Source organism: Lepisosteus platostomus, chromosome 8, assembly GCF_059453375.1.
Source record: "Lepisosteus platostomus isolate fLepPlt1 chromosome 8, fLepPlt1.hap1, whole genome shotgun sequence".
Classification (NCBI taxonomy): domain Eukaryota; kingdom Metazoa; phylum Chordata; class Actinopteri; order Semionotiformes; family Lepisosteidae; genus Lepisosteus; species Lepisosteus platostomus.
The window spans coordinates 52,250,073-52,272,861 of NC_142618.1; the positions used below are offsets into that span (position 1 = coordinate 52,250,073).

Genomic DNA, 22,789 nt, shown 5'->3' on the forward strand with positions numbered 1-22,789 from the left:
AGCGCATGAGCCCTCTCACAGTAATAACCATCAGATGTTTTTCCAGCGGTGCAATTGATTGTTAGTTGAATGAATACTGCCCAGTAATTCAGTTATGCCTTGAACAGTGATGTTCCTTAATATCATTTCAGGAAAGCCCAAATGATTTTGAGTTCCAATTTAACTAGGGGTCAAGCTTCAGCATTCAGAATTCCTAACATCACACTCAAGCTCGCACTAATCGTTTTATTCCTTACAGAACATTATCCAGACCTTGATTTGCAGGCCCATCGATTTTACACGTCCTGTTTACTAAATGTTTTTTTTTTTTTTATTTGAGTAGCTAGAATATGAGTCACTTTTTCATGTTTAAATCCATAACACTCTTGGCAAACATAATCACTGATGTTCATGTTTTTTTGGCCCATCATGTTCTGAAATTCAGGCCAGATGCCTCTTTCTCACAAATTATCTTTCAGGTCTTGGGCATAGAATGATGCACATTTAAATGACTTTGTGCTAAACTCCCCCCCCACCCTTCAGATGAGGTGTTTCCTTTAATACATTCTGTATAGAATACCCTTTTGCAAAATGTTGCCTTTTGAAATGTGAAAATCGAGCAATAAATGTACAGATGCATTCGTCATGTGAGCTATGTATCAAGCACTGATTCTGAGAGATTATTTAACGTCACTTCTTCTCTGGCACGTATCATAACTGATGATCTCTTGATAGGAGCAGTGCTCAGCAAACAGGTTTTGATATGGACACATTTGTAAACATACATAGTTAAAAATAATAAAATTAAAAATTGTGCCCCGGGAAGGACGATTTTGAGAACAGTGCCTGAGGAATGAAAGCAAGTGATCAAAATGAAACGCACATAACGACTTCAACTTGAGAAGCTGGATTGGATTGACAGTGATAAAAACCATTGCTCTTACTCAGAATTGCTCTTTTTCTTTGATTTCCAATAACCATGGTGCTAGTGATGAAGTATAGAACATCACCAGTAGTTTTAAATAAGGTAGAATGATTGAAATAATGGTCTGGTAGATGTATTGATGAGATTTTGGTACATTTCAGCACATTCTTCAAAACAGTGCAATACTTGCAAAATGTATATTAAAGACCCCTTGCTATGCACAATCATTGAATGTACAGAAAATAAATGTCAGATTATCACAATTGCATTATGGAAGGAAATAATGGTATAGAAATGAGCTTTTATGACAGTTTGAACTCTTTTTCTTGCAGTTACTATTTCACGTCAAAGGCTGAAATGAATTCTGGGAGGGCAGCAGTGTGGTGAAGCAGCTTGTTGGCGTGCAGGGCCTTCCCTCTGGGGTTTTATGTTCGTTGGTCCCACAATATGTCCTTAGTTTGCTGAACATTCCCAACTTGTTAGAAAAGGTATTCCAAATAATTTTTACTAGTATCTATGCTTTGTAAACATGCTGGAAGAAGTCATCTAATCTGCATTTTTTTGAATTTATGTTGGTGTAAATCCGCCTAAACCGCCACAGAAGGCTAATGGTGCAGACTGTTCTAGATCAAGATTTTGAGGTGTGACCAAGAGACGCGTGTTGCCTTGTGGACTTTAAATTTCGTGTTTGCTACAGTAAAGGGTTCAGTCTGTTAGAACAATTTGAATAGAGTAGAAATTTGAAAATCAGAATGCGGGAGTTCTGATGCTTATATGGTTAATTATTTTTCTTTTGGAAAGCAGTGATGAATTACTTACTCACTTACAGAAATGTTGCACGTGTTTGAACTTTGTTTTTTCGTGGCATATTGCTGTAATTGCTCCATGATTCTGACTGTCAATTACTACCTTGATGCTGTGCCTGGGAATAAAACCCAGCAGAATTTCTGACAGTCATGGGTTTGCATGCTTCTCTTCCTGTGCTGGAATAGGATTTTGAGTCAATAAGTTTGTATTGTTTAGAGAGTTTTTAGTAGTTTGTCTAGATTGGATCAATCAGGAAATTAATCAGGAAGAATAGAAGTAGCATTGGCTTACTCGTCCAGAGGATGATAGAAACAGTTAGTTAATGTTCTTATTAATCTTCATTTCAGTACTGTATGGTCCTGTCAGTAGATGTGTAAAGCCTGCAGTCCAGGCTCAAGACATGAGTAGCTTAGGACTGATTTTACTTTTTTTTTCACAGTTCGGTGCGAAAAGTTCTGAACATCGTTTCAGCTTCTACGGATATTTATTCCACTTGTGAATAGACCTTTTTTCCCCAAAATTTCACTTTGTTAAAAAAAAACTACAATTTGGACAACCAGGTACTTTTCGAAGAATTGATGCTAAGTGGTTGTTAGATCTTGGACCAGCCTCACCAATCAGGATTGACACATGCAACCACCAGATGTGGTTAATCAGGACCTTCCAGAAAGTCTGTTTGTTAAAGAAGCTTAGTTATAAAAAAATGTGGATGGATGTGCTTTATATCCTGATTGACAAGAGTTCAGCTTCTGTCTATTGTTGGTGAAGTCTGGATGAAAGAACCATTGGCCACTGACCGAAAACTACTCGAGATGATGAATGTTTTCGTCATTTTCATAATAAGGCAGCGATAGTGTGTATAGACCCACTTTATGTGATGTTTGTGGTAAAAATCTGGATTGTGAAATCTGATAGATATGAAACAACATTGTGTTCAAAAACATTTCTGTTTTTACAAGACATTACACAAATTCTATCAAGACTTTCCTGTGCTTTTTATACCACTTCACTTTATTCATCTCTCCTAGTGGTGCTGGGAGATTGAAGGAAAGTTGCATCATGAGTGGTTGCTATAGAGCTGGAGAAAAAATACATAACCTTACCAGAAGTTAATTGGTTTAATAAATTTAGGAGTGGCCAGCTGTAGTCCCTTAGAAACCACAGAAATATCATGGTCTCTTCATTTCATGTGCTCTCTAAATTGTTTAATTGAACAAATCATCTGCTTCTGTAATTGAAATTGTTCCAAGTGCGAAGAAATTGAGTTAAAGGGTGACCTAAAAACCTTCCGATTGTGATTTTCCAGGATCTGGGTTAGCCAACCCAGACAAAAACAGAACCATAAAAAGCAAATTGGCTGTTTTAAGGAAGTTGGTTCTTTTCTTGGGGTATGTCATTATTTTGTCACTTTATCACAGTTTCTCTACAGTTGAAATTTGTATTAAGAAAAGGATGGGCACGGACACAATAACTGAATGATCTCTTTGGATCTGCTAGCCGTCAGGTGGGCTAGAAGGGCCCAAAAACCTTCTTTCTTATGTATATTGCTTGAAAGCATAAAAGCTACTTTAATTTTATCATCAGTCTGCAAATGAAGAAATTAACATTTATGAAAATGGAAGTGTCATTTAAAAAAAAACACTTTTCGAGGTTTGTTTTATAATACAAAGGTGACTATAAGCACGAACATTCTTGAAGTGCAAACAGTTAATCCCAAAGTGATGTTGTGGTTAAATCTTGGCTGTTGTCAAGATTGTGTAGAAGTTCATGTTGTATTTAATCTTTTTCAAGTGCTACCAGACCATAAGAACCTGAGCAGGCATTTTTATATTTAGCAAATTAGAAAGTGTGGTAGGCTTAAAGTGCGGTCAACCAGAACGGTAAGCGCTCTGAAAAAGAAGTCTTTGTTCTACATGCACGGGGAGAAGAGTAGCAGAGCACAGCTTTGAAGGAGACATTTTTTAAAACCTAGACTTAAATATTCTTATACGGTTATGTACAGAATTCAAGAGAAACGGAGCTTAGAAAAGAGGTGAATCCGTAAAGGGCTTGGTTCCAGCTTCAGCCTTATAATGCCAGACAGATACAAATGCAGTTTGGTAAGTGGATGATGCCACTTCAGTGTTCTCTTGGTTAGTTTCTTTTGTTTTAGGTGTAGACCAGTGGTTCTCAAACTATGGTACGCGTACCACTCGTGGTACACGGAGTGCCACCAGCTGGTACACCATATGACCTTGGAAGTTTGTTGTGTGCACTGAAAAATCGGGACGGGTTTTCATATTTCCTATTTTAATTTGTGTCGAATACGCAGCCTACATACTACGATACAGCGCACGCTAATACTTGAGTGGACACAAGAGCTACAATGTAATTCTGTTCCACTGTATAAGAATGCGTGCTACGGACGCAAGTGACCAATTGTATTTAAAAAAGTTATCTCCAGCAAATAGGGAGGTCGGGGAATGTGCATGGTTTTGGAACAATGCCAATGTTGTAAGCACAGGAATGTATAGAAATGTGTGCTACAAACGCTGGCTGTCTTGTGAGCACAGGAAAGCTTGATAGATAACAGAAAAGTATTTAAGAACTGTTCTAGGTTAATTTGAGAAAAATACACGAAGCTTCTCTATTTCGCTCCCATGCGCATGAAATAAATGTCTTTTAACTTCTGAGACGGACTCCTGAAACAGAAACGGGGGAAAAATGCAAGCTTGCGGGTCGCAAAAGCAGGTAAGCCCCACGCTATTTTTGAAGGACCTTATTTACCGTTGGCAAAAGAGCTGACACGTATTGTGTGGAGAAAAAGCTGCCTAACAGCTCAACCTGCTGCCCCCTCCGAAAGACACAGTCACTCATGGAATTATTGAAATGGCGGATGATATCAAAAGTACGCTGATAGAGTGCGTTAAGATGAGCAGATGCTTTTCACTGCAATTAGATGAGTCTGTAGTTGATTTGGCCAATTTGCTTTTTTACGTTAGATACAAATTTGAGGGTATATCCCAACTACCAACAGGAACTACAGGAGAGCACATATTTCAGCTTCTGAATGAATTTATCGAAGAGAATGGCATCGACTGGATAAAACGCGTCGGAGTTTGTATGGACGGTGCTAGAGCAATGACAAGCCGACTCAGCGGCGTAGCTGCACGAATTAGAGAGGTTGCTCCAGAAATTAATGGACACATTGCAACATCCACTGTGAGACCTTTGCCATCAAGAAAATGCCTGACGATTTAAAGTCTGCTAGACTCTGTTTTGAATTGTATCAAGGCTTGAAAAATGAATTCACATCTGCTTCACTCGACTAAACAGGCTCACCCCTCTCACTCAAATTGTGCTTTTTTTATTGTTTATTTTTAATTGTTGTTCCTGTTTTTTTTCTGTAAAACGCTTTGAGAAGCCACCTTTAAAGGTGCTATATCAAATTAAGTTTATTATAATATTTATAATGTGTGTGTGCGCACATGTGCGCTCATGTTGGTCATTGAGAATTTCTTTGGTTTCTATGAGAAGACGACTTGTAGGTGGTACTTGGATGCTTTGGTTTGATCTGGGGTGGTACTTGGTCCAAAAAGTTTGAGAACCACTGGTGTAGACTGATCACCACTCTTATCAGCAGCTCCTGCTGCTGTTCTTGCATAGGAGTGTCAGTCCTTTTTTTAAAAAAAAAACATCTTCGGTCTCCAGTCAGTTTTGTTTTTCTCGACAAGAAAATGTTAACTGCAAAACATTTTTGCAAAGCAAATGAGTTGTTTAAAAAACTTTTAATTATAGGATCTGGTGCTGACAGACTCTGAAGCTTAAGTTTTTTTTTCAAAAAGGCAGAAGTTCAAAATCAGTATAATGGTTTGGAGGAGCCAGGCATCTTTAAATGTGATTTTGACGATTCAGTTTTTGAAGCCAGATAATCTTTAATGATTAAATATCTAATGAGTCATCTGTGTTCAGGCTGGTGGAGAGGGAATCGTTTTGTCAGTGACCCCTGCAGGGATTTAGAGAGATTGCAGCTGAATAATGCTTGTTAAATGGAACAGACTCTACAGACACAGTTAACAATTGCTGTCACTGTGTGTGAATTACTAACTGTCCAATGAATACATGCAAATGTTTTTTTGTGTTGGTGCTTATGAACTTCAGAGTTTGTAGTAGTGCTGCTCACTTTTAAGAATTCAGAATCCTAGCCTCAGTTGGAAAAGTTTATATCAAACACTTCAAGTTTAAAGTGCAGAAACACTGCTACAGACATCTAATATGGTCAAGACTGGAGCTGAGATCAGATTTTTGTCCTTTTTTGCTGCATGATTGTAAGATTTGTTCATGGTGTGCATACGTAATTAGTTTGGCCTTTTTTTATCTTCTCCATGGCCCATGATGCATCTTTCTCCCAGTTTTGCCTTGCTATATTTCACGTACAGTGTAATGAAAGTAAAAAAAAAACTCAAAACTACTTTGTAAAACCCAACGGAATATTTTCTTGAACGTGGTAATCTTTGCGCTTGTCTAAAGAAGAAGTATATCAAACCACATTTCTGCATTATAGAAATTAATGGATGTGAAATTAACACAAAAGCCTTTTAAAAACTGGTGGGAGGAAAAGGAACTACGTTTGCAAGTGACACAATGGAGAGATGACGGGGGTTTGAAGCATTAAAAAGTCTGCTTCCAAAAAATTTAAGAGAATCTGGTTTTTACCTGCAAGACTTAAGTGAGTTGAATGTAGCCTGTAATAAGTTACCTGATGCACAAGGTTTAAAACGTAATGGAAAATGTATCTGTGTGGAAACTGGATGTTTGCTCTACTTATTTTTCTGTGATTTATTTTGCTAAGCTTTGTTCTGCTTTTAATTCTTTCCTCAAGATGTAGTAAGCAAAGCAGGCGCCATGTACTGGAGTGCTCTATTTAAGAAGATAAAATATGTATTAAAAATTCTTCAAACACTTATTTGCTTGCCTTTTACTAATGCAGTGCTGGCAGTGTAATGTCTGTTACAAGAAACTAGACTCTGTTACCACGGTAACTAGCAGCCGAGTGCTCGCTGCAGGCAGCTCCATGTGTCCTATTGGCTGCCTTCAGTTTATGCAAGGGACACTAGAGTTGACAGCAGGGGAGGAGACAGAGAGGGGGGGGGCGCAGGGAAGCAGGCACTGCAAAGAAGGATAAAGCACTTCGGAGAAACTGAAAGAGGCCAGAAAGAGTGTAGCGGAAGATGGATTGAGAAAGGAACGAGGCATCCAAGGACAAGAGCAGAGGCGAACGCCAGCAGGAGATGTGAACTAGAGTCAGAGGTGGAGCTCGTGCCAGTGGTGGCAAGTCAAAGCAGAATGAGGCCTATATAGAGCCGAGACCTGCACTTGACAGTACTGATGCTACCGCAGCCTCAAGCTTCTGACTGTCCTCCGCGTTACACTGCTGTATGTGTTGGTAGGTTCGGGGAGTCTGGTGTTAAGACCTAGTCTTTAAGACTTCTAGGCCTTCGGGTGTTGTGCTGCGCCAACTGAGGTCCAAAGTTTTTCCGTCTGCCTGCATCTCTTATCATTTGTTTCTGGAAGAGAATCTAAAGCTAAATCTGCTTTGGTAAGTCCGAGTTGACGCTTCTTGACACAAAAAGGCCACATTTTCTTGAAAGTCTTGAGATTGAGAGAGAGAGACCTGTGTTCCACTGTAGATTAGGTATATAAATTTGGTCGGAGTTTCTACTTCACTGACCAGATGTCTCCCTTTCAGTTGTAGGAATTTTGTCCAAATTTACTATGCAGACAGTTTTTGTGAAAACCAGTCTCGGTTTTGGATCAGCCTAGTTATGTTGATGAAAGTGAAACGGCGGAATTAAGAGATCTGTGTTAATAGCCATGCTGGTGATCTGCGTCACTGGGGGGGTGGAGTGTGGCCAGGGTCCGGTGTGACCCTTGGGGGGGCTGCAGGCCTTGTTTGGCACAGATCTCGATCGCTCCGTTAGGCTCTGGGTCTGCAGTTGGGGAAAAAATGACAGGTCTAGTTATGTAACAAAATAAGATTGGCATGCAAGAATCTGAAGTCTCAAAGTGCTGAGTTTCACATTTGCTCCTGTAGAATTAATTAGGAATCGGGCACCTGAAACTTTAGTACCCATCAGCTACATCTGTAAGTGCTCAAGTAGGCCTGTGAAAGGTGCCTCATGCTTAAATAAAATCTATGATAAATTTATCAGCTCAGATGTTCTGAAAACCAGGATGTAGGCATCTGTGTATCCATAAATGTAATGTAATTTCGATCCCTTGCATACTCGCAGCCAACTGAAATAGCCTTTTTTTTAAAAAGACAAATGAATCATGTTTATTGTGATAAGTTAGTGAACTGTCCTTCAGGAGTGTCATATTGTACTCGCCAGGCTCTTGAGGATATACTGTTTTACCCCTGTGGAAACTGTTTTAGGTGGAAGTGAACTGGCATGAGTGCTGGGGGGGGGTTCCTGGGGCTTGACATTTTCATTTTCAGTTGAGGCTTTCTTTCAGGAGAGCCCGCCGAAGCGTGAAAGCCCCTGTGCGTTCCCTTTTCTTCCGCTCCAGCGTGCCCGAGTCTGTGGTGTCGCCTCTTTTTCTAGCGGCGGTTTCCCCGCCGACGCCTTCTGTTGGTGAATCGGTGTCTTTGGGGCGTCCGTTTTTAGGTCTCTTGAAAAGAGAAAGGTTGCTTGTCAACGGGAGAGCCTGTTCGAAGAACCGTACCGCGGGACGGAACGGTAGGTTTTGTACGCAGAAATCGAAGCATGTGGCCGCGCTCCCATGGATAATGGCAGTGTGCCCCTGAGGCCGGAGCATTAGACTCTGCCCAGTGGCCACCCAGGTGATGCCCGGAGGTGTGCGCTGTTGTTGATTGGATTATCCCCGTTTGAACTTAAGCCATCATTTTTGCTTTGCAGTGCAGCTGATACACTTGTGTGACTATAATTTCCAAATCGCGCACCCTGTGTATAATTGTATAGGTGTGATGTTTGTTAAACAAAAATAAAAGCAACATTCTAGTAAAAATATTGCACTTTTTTTTTCTTTGTATGGGCCAGTCTTTTGAAACCTGACATTGAAAGGTTTGGCTCGAATATTTGCAGTAAAGTAGCTCTTTCTCTTTTTTTTATCAAATTGCTATTAAGTTGGTTTAATTTGATGTGTTGCTTCCTCTTTTACTCAAGCCTCTACTTATAGAAACTGTGGCGTGGTATATTTGTACGTGAACAAAACCTTACAAAAAAGCAGTGTTTCACATTGCTGCGTTTAGAAGCGGTCATCATTTTTAATGATTTTTAATATTTTAATTTCTTGTGAAATAACAGTGCATTATTTGTTGTTTGTTGGGGGGGGTCAGTTGTGCCCAATGTGTGTGAACTGACAGCGCTCTGATCTGTTCTGAAGATACAATAGGATCTGAATGCTGCCCACCAGACAAAGACAAAGTGAAGGGAATACACAGCCTCTAACTTAGGTTACAGACGTGTATAGCCTGCAGTGCCAATAAATGGTGTTGAATGGTCTATAACTTGGCTTGGCTGTAGAGCTCTCTCTCTCCCTCTCTTCCACCTCTTGAGCTCTTTTAACATGGACTCTATCTTGGGTCTAGTTAGTAATCCAGTTGTGCAGTTGACATGTGGATACAGGATGCAATGCATTTTTGGTCTGTCAACCGAGTGAAACCAGCTTAACCACACAATCCACAGGATACAATTCCAGCATGCCCTCTGTGCTGTGATGTAAAGTAAGGCTGTGTGTTTCCCCGAAGGACGAACTTGATGGCAGCTGGAAGTCATGTGTCCTTCTTGTTGGTTTCAGGTCTCGCAGTAGAGGGAAAGCATCTGTTGATGATGAAGACAGCATGGATGGCGTTGAGACAGCAGAAATGGAGAACTTTGTGGAGACGGGCAAGTCTTATCGTTCTTCATTGTTCTGAGTGAGGATGATGTGGAAGATAGAGTATGCAATGGGGTTGGGTGTGCTCATATGTGACCGGTGCCTGTTGTTCTCTGGGATTTGGGACATTGTGCCGACGAACTCCTCCAGAATCCATAGATTAGGTTCACATGGCAACGTATGCAGCAAGGCCTGGCACCTAATTATATTAATGGCAAATCCTTGAGGAAGATAATTGTTAAAGGGCAATTGCACACAGGGGAGAAAGAACATGGCATTTCATCATTGTCAGCAAATTGCATATTTGTTTTTTTTTCCTACAAAGAGTAGCTGAGCTCTTTACTGCCATGGTGGTTTGCTTCTCAGATGTGTAATTGCCAGTTTTTTTAACATCTACCATAAAACAGCTATTATGCTTACTGAGATGTTGGAGACTGTAGATGGCTAATGTTGTATCAGAAGCTTTTTAAACTCCTACATTTTGCTTTGCTTTTCTGCCCCCCCTTGCATCACTGTTGGTTCATGTGACATGGTGGCAGCTGCTTTGCTTGCGTGTTTGAGCAAAGACTTCAGAACTGATATGCCAGTGTGTGCATGCAGGTGCACTTATGGTTCTGCTTACGAGTACATTTCTTCACAGTTGTGGGAAAAAAAAACTAAGTCTAAAGTCTCTCAGAGATTTCAGTTTGTTGAGGTGAAAAACATCAGGCTTCTCATTGGGAAGCTTGTCTTTCTTGATTCAGGAAAAGACAGTCACACCCAAGATGACTTCAGTTGCGTTGTAAAAGCTCAGCAGGATAAATCTGTTCATCTGGCCTTTCTCAGATCTTAAAAGATTTGGTTACTCGTGCAATTTTGTGGTATTTTATCAAATCTCATTTTCATACATGTCTTTTTCCTATGACAGGCATTTTGTGAATATAAATTACTTGTTATATTTCTGAGACAAAAATATGAAAATAAAAGTACTATCATCAAGTGATGCGCATGTAAGCACAGTATTTGGACAAGTTACTGTCTCGTGAAAAAATACTTTCGTACTTCGTCTGGTTGAGCATAAGGAAAATAGGAATCAACTAAATATATTGTACTTGAGACAAGCTGTGATGTTTCCTTCCATGTGCATTGCTGATTTACTTTATAAAATAAAAAAACTTGAGGCATCAAGTTATTGGAGTTCGAAAATTAAGATGTGCTTTACCTGAATTGAAATTTTCACCCACGTGCAGCCTGTAAAACAAAAATTGTAACATTTGAGCATTTTATATACTCCTCCCATTTACAACTTGCCCAGTAATCCTGGAATTAGTTTTCCTCATTTCTCTGGGACCTAACCCTCTGTTAGTAGTGGGCAAGGAGATACTCTCACTGCAGCCCGATTAGCATCTTAGAACAAAAAGCACAGAGCTGCTCCACTTATTCCTTAAAACTCCATCAGTGCTGTGTGACATAACCCACTCGCTGTCCCTTAATGATAGCTTTTAGTAACTGATGAATGATTCTGTGGTCACAACAAGTGACAGCTTTTACAAAAGCAGCTTGAAGAGATTAATTCTGTGCTATCAATTGTTTGGTGGGATGGGAGGGCTGGGGGGTGATTCGTTGCCTTTATTTCTTAGGAATATGGTATAAAAGAAGTGAATTTTAATGAAGACCAGTGCTCTAAAAAACGGAACACTTACCAGATCGTGCCTTGGTCTGAGGGAGAATCTACCTACCACCCCCCAATTCCCTATTTCCTTTTTCTTTGTTTTTACAAACTATTTTTTTTTACATCTCGTTGCGGCACATGGTTAAAACCGTTCAAACACCAGGAGAGATTGTCCGAGTATAATCATAGTTTGATAACTGCACACATAGATCTTGTTCTAAGCTCCACCTCTATCGCAAACTATGGAGGGAGTCAATCTATATATTTTGAACCAAAGCCCCAGGAGAGAAAAAAAAAAGTCCCGTGCTCTGTAATGAGAGGCTAAACTCGGTAAACAGCCATTTCTGGGTCAGTGACTCTAAACAAAGGGTGGAGTTTTTATGGAGTAATGAGCCATAATGTAGTGAGTGATTTGACCAGTGACATGGCACACTGTGGGGAATCTGAAATCCCGCCCACGATCTCCAGGTCTGGTATCTTGCCCTGTGAAAAATAAAACCCTTCTGCTGCTTTCGGCAGGAAGCACCCCCCCGGGGCCCTAAAATTACGCTGGCTTGACAGTAAAACGAAAGCATTCACAGAAGTGAGGGAGTAATGCAGCAATTTGCGGAATAGGACTTGACATTGGAGCTCTACTGATTAGGCATGGTACTCTAGAAATGAAAGTATGGTACAGGGTTTTACCATTAACTAAATTCATTTGCTTTCTCTCTGTATGTATACATACAAACTATATAAGCTATGGCTTGATGCAGACAAAATCTGAAGAGGTGAAATCCCAGATTGCTCCGAAACGTGGAGAAGACTGCATAAGATGCGTTTGTGGTTAAGATTTGAAAATTCAGTATGATTTGCCTTCAACGATTGCAGTAACTTGTCACACAGCGGTAGTCTTCAAAGAATCTTGCCTGTGGGTATTTGTTTTTCTTCCAGATCTGGAGTGAAGCCTAAATTCTTAAATTAGCATTTTGTCTTTAAGACTCTAATTGGTCCACAGTATACCCATGGACACAAACCATAAGTATGCAAACAGTACCTTCTAGGACAATTGTCATCCACTGAGGGTCAGTCTAGGAATACTGTATTACTATCCAGGCGGTTAATTGCATGATTCTAATGATAATTCTTCTGTGAAACAAGCACCATGTTTCTGCAGAGCACTCAACTCCAGTTAATTTTAGCATCAATCAAAATTGGTGTGGAGGCTGAATTGTACATGTTTGCAATTGCCAAAGGTTAACATATACATGCAGGATATAAAGTATAAAGCATATAATTTTAAATGCTCATCTACCAAAACTTAAGGAGGGCTGCTAAATGTGATCAATGGGCACCAGCGATGCCAATGCAGTCCTTTCATTTTTGTTAGCTTTCTGTTATAATTGGTTGCTTTTTATTACTTAACAGCCTAAAAACCCAGAAAAATCAAATGAAATATCTCACTCAAAGACTTCTAACAATTGCTGTTGCATTTTCTCAATCCAGAGAAAAGCGTCATTGTCTCGGAAAGTTCTCTTCAGTTTTAGAAATACTCAAATTGTTTTCAAACCTGATCCTTCTCTGTAACTTGTCTCTGCCTTTTTTTTTCCTGTGTAGTTTGCAGTAAACCGTAAAACTCTTGTTTTTATGCTTTTGCTGTTAGTGGAATAGAAAAGACATCCATTATGCAGTACTGACATCTTCCCTTGGTGGAAAGGTCCTTTAAAATGGCTAAAAACAATGTTATGCCTTTTACATGTCTCTGAAGTGCTGTGTGGGCAGTTCATAGCGAGAGTGAAGAATACATCTTATAAAGGTCAATGTAAAGGTCACGTCATACTAATTTGTACCGACTGTGTTCTTATAACACTTTTTTACATGACACGTCGCGTATTTTGAGATGGTTTGACTTGTTTTATTTTATTGCGAGACATCTTTCTTACGGCTTCTTTTGTGGGTGCCCGGAGAAGGCTTTTTTGATCCCAACTTTAGACCTTTCATGGCATCGCCATGATTTTTGAAAGCAACACCCATCTTCAGCCATTTCTGAACGCAGGTTCAAACAGCAGGGCTCAGATATGGCTCGGTTATTTGTTTAAAAAAACTGTGGTAAAAAAAAGAATCTTTTGGGATGGTAATCTGTTATGCCAGTCTTGAATAATTATTTTTAATGACCTTTAATTATGCTGTTTCTATTTTATTTTCTGGATTTTGTTGTGATCGTGATGGAGGAGACAAAACATCAAAAATATTTTAATTTCTATTACCTGGGAACACTTCACTTTTTTTCCCAGAAATGATATGTACCTTCCGTGGTATACTACAAAATGCTTAGCATCACAAACAGTACATTAGTATAAGCCCAGTGTCGATCCTTCCATCTTGATGAAATTTGGGTAAGAAGTAATTCCCCAAAATGCAAGGCTCGCAGTCATTGGTTTTATACAGCAGCTGTCTCATCCTGCAGCTTGTAAGTGCCAATCCATTGAAGCTGAGCAGGTGTGAGCCTGGCCAGTACCTGGATGGGAGACCTCATTAAAAATCCAAGGGTGTTCCCCGAAAGCAGTAGAAGTGTTGACGATAGTGTCCTGGCCAGATTTCTCCCTGGCCTGTACCATTCATGATCTCGTAATAATACCTAGCTATGACTTGGGTTCATTACCGTTTTCCTCCCCCTGATAGCTGATGTGTTATGAGCGTACCGGCGCACAGTGGCTGCTGTTGCATCCTCCAGGTGGGGTTATACGTGGGTAATGGTGGAAGGGAGATCCCATTCCCTTTCTAGCAAAGCTACAGTACATTTCATTCATCAGTAGCGCACCTTGTTCTCATGGTTCTTCATGGCACTTCATTTTACTGCGCTTAAGATGAAAGCAGAGTGCCTTGCAAAAGTATTCACCCCCTCCTACTATTGGCCAGTATTTTTGAAATACAAATGTATACGTCTTTTCTAGTGATTTTTTTGAATGCTAAAATTGACTGCTGTTATGGGTGGAAAATGAACTTTGAGCAAAAACCGTGGAGAAATATCCAAAAATATGATAGCATAAGTATTCACCCTTTGCCGCGAGAAGCCTAAATAACGTCAGGTGCACAACATTACTTTGACAAGTCACACAATTAGTTGACTGGTCTTTGTGAAATAATGTGGTTCACATTTCTTCCGAATAAATACCCCTTCTGTTAGATCCTTAGTCAGATCCAGGTAACTTAACAAAATGGGATATTATTGTAAGTGGGTCAGGACTTAAGTAAGACGCTGTACATTTACTTACTTTAATAATTGCCTTGGAAGAATGATTACACCCTATCTTATGAGTAGTCGAGTTGGTAATGGCAAGTCTTAAGCTCATAAGCATTGGGGATTATTCAGCTGCTCTTACTGACACTACCAACTGTCGCTTAACTTCCTGTGTGTATGGACAAAACTCAGGAAACCTTGCAGATCGGGTTCCGGTATGTGCTGTGGTTGTGGTGGTAGCTAGAAATATAAGACCCCTCTGTAGGCTAATTTTCAGCCACTCAGAGATTCGGTGATATTCTTAATGATATTCTTACTCGTTTTGTTGCCTTGTGTTTTAAGTTTGTACAAGCAAAGCAATGCATGATTTTGTCATCCAGAACTGCTAATAAAAACAAGATAAACTCTTAACTTTCCTTTTGATAGGGGCACCAAGTTAAGCATTATAGTAGAGAAATTGCACCAGGGGACTGAAGGCATTTGTGTTGCAGTCATCACAGCTCATGCTGCCTGTCAATAATAGCAGAAAACAGAATACTGTGTACTAAAGGCCTATGCATATGTTTGCTTTGAAACGAAGTGATTTTCAGGACTTTGGGGGTTAAAAAGTTATTCAAGCTCTACAAGACATTTGAGAAATTCTGTCACGTTTGTCCATGTGTTTATTCTCAAGGAAATGGTTTTAAAAGAAAGTCTTTCTGTGCTCTGTATTAAAGCTACTTTTCTAAAGATTGGTTTCTGGATACATTCACCAGGAGTTTAAGCCATTGCATAATCGCTTTAAATTAGCTTCCTTGGACAAAAATGACCATATAAAAGTCATGTATGTTCACTATGTATGAAGTGTGTGTGTGTAAAGCATGACTAACATGTTAAGAACATTTAACATTTTAGCGTAGAGTGAACCGGAAAAGAACCTTTTGATTTTGGCTATCAAAATATTTTTCCTTAGCCCTCTACGCTAGTTCAATCGAAATGTTTTAATAGACCCTTTTGGTTTTGACCTGCTGTTTTCCGTCCTCCCTCAACAGAAGCAAAAGAGCCGCCAGCAGAAAGTGACGGCGTCCAGTCTGCAGAAAGCACGGGAGAGGAAAAGCCACCTTCCCCCGTTCTCCAGCGCTCCGCGTCGGAGGAGTCTGCAGGATCTTCTGCCTTAGCTGCCGATGAAGCCAAAAGCAGGTTAGAGAGCCGCGCTCGACTTCTGCTGAGTCACAGACGTAGGAGGCTGTGTGTGTGCGCGCGCGCCTGTGTTCGCGTGTGTGTGTGTGTGAGAGAGAGTGAGTAATCGTGGGGGGGATGGGCAGCAGCAGGAATAATTGAGTAGGGAATGCTGGGTAAAGGAAAGCTGCAGGATAAATGAAGCCTGCCAAGCCTCGCAGTATCCTGGCAGCTTGCAGACTGGAGGGCTGGTGCCGTAATTAGTGGAGGAGGAGGGAGGAGGCGGGGGTTTAGGAGACGGGAGGAGGAAAAAGGTTTTCCTAGGCATTGCACCCAATTAGCGCAGATCGCAACAGCAGTATTGTACCCTACTGCGAGCAACAGGTGTAGGGAAATGGAACTCTTGTTTCTTTAGGCATGATGGTTTGGTAGTTCAAGTAGCACAGACCTTTTTCCCCGCCTTAAATTGTTGTACTAATTGTTGTATTAATATGCAATCAGTCCATACCGACTCCAGTCTTCCATCCGTCATGCTACAGGGAGATATTTTGCATTGGCTGAATAATTCAGTGTAGTTTTTAGATGCCATATTTCCTGAATATAATCTGTTGGAATGGTTAAGCCTTAAACTATGTGGGGTTCTTTGAAATTTAAATGCATTTTAATTCCAGGTGTAAGTGCAGTTTAATGCAAACAGCACTTAAATGCTTTGAGATGCGATGAGGCTTGTACCCCTTTGCCATGGTCCATGGTCATTACGTTACGGAATGATTTGTGGTACAGCCCTTTGTTGCCTTAAAACTGTTCTCCAAAAACAGAAACATATTGGATTATGTTTGCATACCATTGTAAAAATGCACTTGGTACTTCTATAAAATAGAAACCGTCACTTCATAGTGACCCGAGGATTAAACAATAAATATAAAAGAGCGTGGCTGCACTGTGCCAGGACTGAATTTTCAAGACTTTCATTTATAGCAACAGGGGCACTCAGTCCAAGACTGAAGGGGTGGGTCTTTGATAAATAAGAAGGTTCCATGAGAAACTGTCGCATGGCATGTGTAAACAGGTAACCCTTGAGGATCATATCAGATAACCGCATCTCCCATCTGCCACGAAAGTCTAGTTCTGCGATTCCAACAAGTCTTTTGATGGTTTCAATTTGTGCTGTCAAATTAATAGACTCTGAACTGGATGATTAATGCGCCAACATGTTGCGTAACGAATGGTTTCTTCACAAACTTTTCTCTGACCTGTTTAATAAGTTCCCCTGTGTGTGCTGTTGAAAGGATGGGGGGGTGGGGTGTATATGCAGTGGGGAACCCCCCCCACATTGTTGCAGGTTGTGTTCAGTCCCTCGTTAAGACAGCACTGTCAGTGAACAGTAGGTACATACAGGCCGTGTGCTAATGCCCTGGGGGAGTGATTATTTTTGGTGGATGTTAATGAAAAATGCAGGGTGGCACAGTGGCGCAGTGGTTCGCACTGCTGCCTCGCAGCTCCGGGGCCCTGGTGTCAGTTCCAGACCTCGGGTGTTATCGGGTCCCTGCCACAGACCGAAGACGTGCAGTGGGCCCAGTGTGAGTGTGCGTGTCGCTCCGTCTGCCCTGGGACGGGCAGGGCGCCACTCCGGGACGTACCCTGTCTTGTGCCCGTTCCATGCCAGGGCGGGCTCTGGCTCCCCTGCGCCCCCGAATTGGATGAAGGGGTTAGAAAATGGGTGGATGTGTGGATTAATAATTATTGTTAAGATTCGATTAATGTTTCTAAACATATATGCACTTCATACTTTTATGTGAAGTTTTTCCATCCACAAATATCTCCCCCCCCATCTCAACCCATGTAAATTTGTTCAGGGTAATAAGAATTCCTCAACTTTGACTCTCATCCTAATTAATCACTCATTCATCCTGGGAATTGGTAGGAAATATTTCTGGTTAAGTTAATCGTGAAATAGGTTTTTACATGTCAAATTATTTTGAAACTGTTTTAGGTGGTGGCAGAGTTTGCAAGGTGAGTTTATACTTGCTGTTTTTTTACAGCGTGGTGATTGAATTGCCTATTTAAACATGTTTTATTTTTCCTTTTGATGACTTGTTTATATACATAAACACGTGTGTTACTAGCTAATTTCATATCGTAACATTGGATTGGAGCATCTGCTGAACAAATAAGTCATTTTTAAGGTCAATGTACTTTTGTTAATTGTGCAACTTGTCATCCATGTTGGGGGTAATAGAATTGCACCTGCACAACTTAAATGTTTTCATAAATATATTTCATTTAAACACACATATGTGATCTGTCTGGGTAGTATCATTTACACTTTTAAAGCCTTTATTTAAAATTTAAATTCGCATTACTGGAATACTGGAAACTAATTTGACTTTAGATATGAAGTCATTGGAGACCTAATGGCGAACTGGTCATGTCAAAGGACAATCGATAAAGGAAGAGGAAAAGCTGTCAACATGTAAAGGAGCTGTTAGGATGGATGGCTTACTGTTTGCAGCGCGCACACGCAGAATTAATTTAATCTGTTATTCTGACGTGTTTAACAGTATAAACTTAGGGTGTCATGTATATGAGCTTTGTCTATGTATACCGACACACACAAGCTGGCAGTGAGGACTTGTTTGGCATGACTGTAAATTTTCATTGGGCATCTTTTTAGGGAAAATCTATCCATGTCATCTCATTAATCATTGGCTGCAAGGTGAAGTGTCAATCTGTACATGTTGAGAGAAATTTTCCCTTTTAGCTTATTTTTTAAAAGAAAAATGTCTTGCACTTTCGTGCATAGAACCAGTAAAAGTGTTCGCCGAGTGCACTTAGTCCAGGCTTGAAGCCCTTACATGTAGACGGACTTCAGCTGATAAGGATTCCCCAAGCAGCTGTGCAGAATTGGCTGAGCTCTTGCTAGAATTCGCTGTGCTTGATTAAGATGGGTTATCCTTGGCTTGTGGTATTTTAAAATATTTCGCATTCACTGTTTAGTTGCCAAAGGCAAATGATACCGCAGTGATAAATCTATCATCAAAATGTCTGGCGAGTGTCACAGTATAAACTTTGTGTATATAATTGATAATGCAAGATGCAAGAGTTAATTATTCAGCACTGACATAGCATGGTTAGTTTACTAAGCCTTTAAATATATCACTGAGTAACTGTAACTACAGTACAGTTCACATTGGCAGTGGTCGGTCTGGAATGTGGAATTTAATTCATTCAACAAATGTAGTTATTACTATTTATTGGGACAGTGAAAATATTTCAGTTATGACTGATGCCAATTATCATCTGCAGTCATCAACAGGGGCTCTAGATGTAAGCCAGCCGGCTAGGATTCACAAAGCTATTGCAAAGACTATCTCCATGTAAATGTGTAACTGCTCAGATTTCCCTTGCATAGCAGTAGGAAAAGCAAGACTTGATGCAAGATAGGCTTTCACAACAAATTGAACTGATAAAAAAGTACAGTATATTAACCTTTGTTTTTGTTTCTGCCCATGCAAATATATTCAAAATACAACAAACTTGATATGCTTATCACATTGTTTGCTTATATAAGTATCTTGTGACCTGTAAAACCTGTCATGGGACTTACCTGCTGTGCTGTGAGAGCCTTATCTTTTTCATTGTCAGAAAGAAGGAAAAGAAAGAGATGAATGCCTATACCTACTAGTATAAATCATATGCAATTGACTTACTGTTATAAAGTTATAGTTTAGGAAATGATACTTAAGAGTATAGCACTTTTTATTGGCATTGTTAACCAAAGAAAATTGCCTTTTTTTTTTTAGAGAAAATGATGTGATCTTAGGACCCTACAAGAACAGTAAATTAGCGTGCAATTTGTCCATTTCCAAAAGGAAATAATTCTTAGAGTCTATACATTGGTTATTTTCTGCAGTAACCAGCAACATTCTCATTGGACTTTGCAAGTGACGATCTGATAGGGTTAAAAGAAGATCTGGGGTTTTGGGAACTCATACTTTCTTTTAATCCGTTTTGATTGTTGAAGCACAGAGATGCCTCATCAAGAACTTTTTTTTTATGTGTAGTGAACAGCTGTGTGCCTTCTGCTACTGTGGAGAACGGAGCCTTCTGGGGCAGGGTGAGCTGAAACTGTTCGTCCCCACGCCTGGCTACATCCTGCAGCACGTCCGAAAAAAGAGGGAAAGCACCGACATCGATGAAGATGGCGGCAGAAGCCCCAAACACAGTACAACTGGACGGAGGCAGAGAGGGCAGAAGAAGTAAGCTCTTCCTTATGGTCACCACAACCCGTTCGGGTAGAAATAGGCTCAGATTGCAAAACCATCCTGCCATGCACAATATGCTTCTAGGATGGGCTTTGGTTTGCTGTGACCCTTATCCAAAGAAAGCGACTTTCGGATATTGAGTGGATGGATAGTTGATTTTTTCTCTTTTCTCCTGCCTTCTTATGAGAGTGCAAAAGATGTCTAATTGTTGCTGAAGTTAATAGGCTGAATGTGTAGTCTTTAAATGGCATTGATTTGGTTACATCAGGAGTTACAGGAAGTGCTCGATACCTGCGATCTGTAAACTGTGCTTTTTTCCTCCTGAGAATCAGGGTGTGTGTTCCTAATTAGGCTGTCATAAAATAGGGGAAACCTCTGTCAAACTGGGAATCTTCCAGCTGATTTTGAATATCTTTTATTTGTATGGAAAACCTGTTGTTTAACGAACTCCTAGTCTCTGAAAACTGAATTTGTCAGCCTGTGATTTATATTGAGGTGACATTTCACTGAAGATAAAGTTTCAAAGAGCAGTGTTAATCAGATGGGTGGTTGCATGAAAACTTGTGCATTTCATGAAACATTTAGATGCCAAATGCTTACGACCAATACTGAAATAGTTTTCCAAGGTTTAGCTGTTACCACTGAAGTGTTTCCCAGAATTTAACGCTTCCTTTCAATAAACTTTAAGGACATATTTAACAAATACCTCATGACCACAAACATTTTTTCTGAGTTCGGCGGATTAACAACTTGTCTTTCTACTTTGCATTGTAGGAAAGATGTTGTGGTATGACCCAAATAGGCAACAAAATGCTAATGAACTAAGCTCTAGAATTCGATTCAGGTCAATTATTTTGGAGCCAAAATGGCCTGATTAGTCACTTGATAAATAATCCATAAATTAGTATTCCATTTGCTGGCTTTCTCTTAAAGTAATCTATTAGCTTTGACTGTCACGCTAATAACACGTGACCATTGTTGTAACAGTCCTGATCAAAAGACACTCCCTAGGCTTATTGGAGAAGTGCCTAATTTGTTCGGTTCTTTGAAGCCAATCAGGCTCTTCCCTGGGGTTTGGTGATGTAATGTGCACCAAGTTCAGTCTTGGAAGGCATCCAGACAGTGAAGCATTGTTGTGTTGGAGTTTTCTGATTGGTCAGTGGAGCTGGAGCCTTTCCAATAATAGAAAGAAGAGCTAGGAATGAAAACAACAACAAAGGAGAGGGTGATTGAACAACATTTAAGGTAGCACATGTTAAGGAAACCCTCTGGTAATGAGGCCAGCCTCAATAATCCACAAAGTGTATAAAGTGGACTGCATTGAAAACATGACAACATTCATATCTTTATAGAGAGATGAAATTCTACATTTTTTAAAATGGTAATATGTATTGCCAAACTAGTATCAGGTAATGCTACATCACTAACGCAGTGTTACAACAGCTCACCTTGACACAGTTTAATCACCTGCCTAATGAAATGTTGGTGGCTCAGTCCTAATTAAAAATAGAAACGGAGAGCATGCAAATTTGATTTGTGGGCTGTAAAAGAGTTCTTGTCGGTGTTTGTAATACCGTAGATTCCTTTCACAATAGATGGGATGGCATATTTAAGGCCACAACGGTTGTCTGGAAACAGGACATAACAGTATCGGACAGCGGTCTGAATTTCCATATGCACTCTTCTAACTTGTTCCACTTTTGATTGCGTTTGTTAACCGGTAGCGGTTTTCTGCTTTCAAACAGGCTTCTCAAAGCGTAGCCGGGGGAAGTGAGCTGGGTTGGGGCATCAGCGCTACAGAATGATACTTCAGCAGACGTCTTTAGTAGGGCGCTTCCCCTGCCATCTATCAAGCAGTCTGCTTTGAGTCCGGTAGCATGGCACATATACTGTAGATCTTGGCAGAAATGCCAATAAATAACTCTTAACAGTGTATTGTGAAACTTAGGTTTATATGTTTGGCAGTGAAACCCAGTAAGAACATGCAGGCACAGAACTTAACCTAGATAAATCCAGTGTCTCATTTCTTACGCTTCAGTAATGACTCATCAGGTGAAGAATTAGGGAGAATGCTATGGGCTACCACATTCAGATACATTTTAATGGATGCTCTAATGAAATCAGGGATGTTTGTATAAAGGAAAAAGTGGTTATTGTGGGAGATCTTAATTTTCCTCATATAGACTGGGGAAAAGCCATCAGGTATATTGGTGGTAGTTGGAATAAAGAAATGCCAGACATTTCAGTCTTGCAGTTTCGAACTTGGTTTGTCAGAGTAGGTACAAGAAGAGAATGCCTGTCTTGAAATGTAATAGTAAGAGTGAGATACTGTAGGGGAGGTTTTTGTGTTTTATGAGGTACTGAGTTTCTCCCTGCTGTGGAGGTGCCCTAAGAAGGGGTTGGATGATCTCATCATTGTCATGTTAAAATTTGAGACTAGATTTATTTTTGTTATTCCTTAACTGTGGCCAATTTAGCATGCAGCAAAGCGGTTTATGTGTTGATGGCTAAAGTTAATGTGTTGATGCAGCATTTGTGACGGGGGGGAAGCCCAGTTGTAATAATGGCAGCTCTGGAGCTTCCTGGGAACCACAGAAATAGAAAACATGACTGAGCTTATAAAGGACAGGGCTTAACATGGAGCAGGTCCAGTAATACCCCAGGGCCCAACAGTGTTGTATGCAGGGGAACTGCTTGCAAACAATGGTCCTGTGATAAACTACACTGTTACCTTGAAACACGACGCCTACAGTACCTTAGTATCTAAACCTGATATTAGGTAGAACACTAGATATTATAATAAGATGGCAAAAAATAGTGGGATTCTACAGTTCAGTCCACATGGGATGGATGGGGAGGTTTCGTACAGAGGGGCTTTTATAGATCTTCACAGCTGGTAGGTCACA

General features: G+C 40.3%; 1 protein-coding gene across 13 annotated transcripts in view; it reads left to right on the forward strand.

The window, feature by feature from the left end:
• kmt2ca (lysine (K)-specific methyltransferase 2Ca) overlaps positions 1 to 22,789 on the forward strand; it is a 157,301-nt gene that overhangs the window by 34,813 nt on the left and 99,699 nt on the right. For all 13 annotated transcript variants that reach the window (XM_088643882.1, XM_088643881.1, XM_088643875.1 and 10 more), the window contains 3 exons: positions 9,512 to 9,600; positions 15,492 to 15,639; positions 19,683 to 19,877. In XM_088643882.1, coding sequence (XP_088500008.1) covers positions 9,512 to 9,600; positions 15,492 to 15,639; positions 19,683 to 19,877 — 432 coding nt within the window. The remainder of the gene's footprint in view (positions 1 to 9,511; positions 9,601 to 15,491; positions 15,640 to 19,682; positions 19,878 to 22,789) is intronic.